The 2,530-nt window shown below is 68.3% G+C and overlaps 1 protein-coding gene across 4 annotated transcripts in view; it reads right to left on the bottom strand.

Moving 5' to 3' along the window:
- The window catches only part of BAIAP3 (BAI1-associated protein 3), an 18,223-nt gene that overhangs the window by 11,145 nt on the left and 4,548 nt on the right, over positions 1-2,530 (bottom strand). Inside the window, exons 2-7 of one of the 4 annotated variants that reach the window (XM_012647673.1) lie at positions 1,745-1,885; positions 1,480-1,567; positions 1,276-1,356; positions 911-1,018; positions 298-357; positions 61-127 (exon numbers count right to left, since the gene is read on the bottom strand). In XM_012647673.1, coding sequence (XP_012503127.1) covers positions 61-127; positions 298-357; positions 911-1,018; positions 1,276-1,356; positions 1,480-1,567; positions 1,745-1,875 — 535 coding nt within the window. In that variant the 5' untranslated portion in view covers positions 1,876-1,885. Of the gene's footprint in view, positions 1-60; positions 128-297; positions 358-910; positions 1,019-1,275; positions 1,357-1,479; positions 1,568-1,744; positions 1,890-2,530 lie in introns of those variants that run through there. The other 3 variants (XM_012647674.1, XM_012647676.1, XM_012647675.1) reach the window with 3 other exon arrangements.

Here is a 2,530-nt window from a genome sequence, read left to right as displayed (position 1 = left end):
GACCCCGCACCCCTCCCCCCCAGGCCTGGGTGTGACCAGGGTCCGCTGGGCCCCACTCACCATTGGGGTCTTTGGCCAGAAGGTTCTTGGCACGCATGACAGAGACTTTCAGGGCGTACGAGGGGGCCTGTGGGCAGAGGGGCACGGGGGGCCTGGCAGGGCTGAGCTGCCCCTCTGGACACCTGCTCAGCATAGACATGACAGGGCCTGGCCTCGTGCCCCCACCACCCCCAGGGCCCTGGCATGCGGGCACAGCGGTGGCCAGGCCCCGCTGAGGCGGGCAGTGGCCTTCCTTACCTTGGCCGCCTTCACATGCCCAATGGCCTCGGCGTGCTCCTCAGGGCTGGTGCCAAACACCTGTGGAGGGCGGGCAAGTGGGAGGGGCCCAGGGGACCCCTGAAGCGGGGCTAGCCACTGCCCTGGGGGCCTCAGGTTCAGCCCCAGCCAGGAGGGTCAGCGCACGGAGGCAGGGAAACCCACTCTGCTGCGTGGCTGGGAGGGCAGCTGGCGGGTCTGTGCCAAGGAGTGTGAGTCACACCCACGGACGGTGGGTGTGAGTGGGGCACACCAGTGCGCATGGAGAAGTGGGGGTCGCAGCGTGCTGGCCAGGGACAGGGAGTTCAGGGCAAGCGCAGGTGAGGAGGGAAGGTGTGTGTCCATCTGCCCGTCCTTCTGGGAGAGTCTGCGTATCTCTCCTCCCTAAGCTGTGTGTCCACGGGTCGTCCACCCCTCCTCTGTCAGCCTGCCTGTGTGCTGCTGTGCACATACATGTCTGTGACACGTGCTGCCCTCTGTGCGTGTTGTGCGTGGGTGGTGGCAATCGTGTGCCGTTCGGGTGATGGGGATGTCAGTGGGGGGTTGGGGCAGGGAGGGGTCTCGGTCCTCCCCAAGGCGGGCTGCCAGGGCTCACCTGTTGAAGGTAGCCCAGCAGGGCCTCCTGGTCGTCCACCTGGTCGGGGCCCATGGTCCCCGCACGGTAGAGGACCGTGTACAAGGCTTCCTCGTAGAGCATCTCCACCTGCACGGGGAGCAGGCCCTGAGCGTCCAGCCCATGTGGGGGTCTCGGCTCCTCCTGTCCACCCCTCGAGTGCCCAAGCCTGGGAAGTTCCTTCACCGGCCACGCCCAGCCCCTGCCCCAGTCCCTTTGCACCTGGGGGCCTCCACTCCTCCCCACGCATCCCACCCCCCTTTGCTGTCCACCTGTCACCAGACCCTGGGCACACAGTAGGTGCTCATAAATGGCTGGGGGCCCTACCTGGGGCAGCACCCCCTTACCTCCTCCTGGGCCAGGACTCTCAGGCCCCGGTTGGGGTCCACGGGTTCAGCAGGGGCTGGAGAGCTGCTGCGCAAGAGGACCTGTGGGAGGTGCTGGGGTGAGGACCTCAGGTGCCCCCGGGGCTGGGCTGGCTGGACAGCGGGTGCTCCAGGGAGGAAGGCACAGGAGGGGGTGCAGGCCGGCCGCAGGAGCTGCGTCCTCACCTCGGGGCACGGCAGGCCCTGCCTGCCTTCTCCCTTCTTCAGGAGGAGGCGCATCTGCGCGAAGAACTCCACGCCGTCCCCGGGTTTCCTGGGAGAAAGGCCCAGGTCAGCTCTCAGCCCGCAGCACGTGCCCGCCCCAACCCCAGCCATACGACTCCGGGGTGCGTCTGGAGTGGGGCAGCGTGCGTCCAGCGTGCTGTGGCCTCCCAGTGACCCCTGCCCAGCCAGGCGCACGACCCTCGAGTTCGGCCCCTGGGGAACGCACCAGGCCCCCGTGGCAGGCTCCCGCGGGTCGGCATTGGTGCTCTCCGGCTCCTGCTCGGCCCTGCGGCGGAAGGACGGGCACACCTGTACCTGCCTGAGCACGCTGCTCTTGATCTCCAGCAGGGCGGACATGGTGGGCCACCTGCGGCAGAGAGCGCAGCCTTGGGTCGTCGGCACGGAGGCTGGTGAGGGCACGGAGCCCACACACAGCCCTGGCTGTGCCCGCACCCAAGGGGCTGTGAGGCTCCTGCAGCCACGCTTGCCGGGTGACCTGCCGAGGAGCCCGAGCGTCCCCTGCTGGGTAGCTTCAGGGATGTGGTGGTAGAAGGTGCCAGAGGTGATGGCAGTGCCACTCTGGGCGGGGGCTCCATCCCAGAGCTGCCAGGGTCTCATTGGGGAGGGACGTGTTTGCCGCACTCAGGCCAGGGCAGGTGCCTGATGCTTGGGCCTTGTATGCAGGAAGCAAAACGGTGGCCAGAACCCCAGATGTCCCGGTACTATGGCAGGGCACAGGTGGGAAGGGCACAGTGGGGCCCTGTCACCTGGACAGCAAGGAAACCTGTGGCCTGGGCCTCAGCCCACGTGCCCAGGGCTCACATGGCCAGGATGCCCCAGAGGGGGCCGCCCCGGGGTCCTCACCCTCCGGGAACAGCTGCGGTCAATGCCTCACCCTCACGCCAGGGCCCCGTCAGCACACCCGGGGCCAGTGCCCCAGGGAGCAGGACCTGCCCCTTACAGTCAGCCCCAGCGGCTCTCACGCCCTCCGGGCTCATCCTCTTCCATCGCC

This window comes from Propithecus coquereli, unplaced genomic scaffold, assembly GCF_000956105.1.
Source record: "Propithecus coquereli isolate 6110/MARCELLA unplaced genomic scaffold, Pcoq_1.0 Scaffold27, whole genome shotgun sequence".
NCBI lineage: Eukaryota > Metazoa > Chordata > Mammalia > Primates > Indriidae > Propithecus > Propithecus coquereli.
This window is presented reverse-complemented; position numbering and strand designations above follow the sequence as displayed.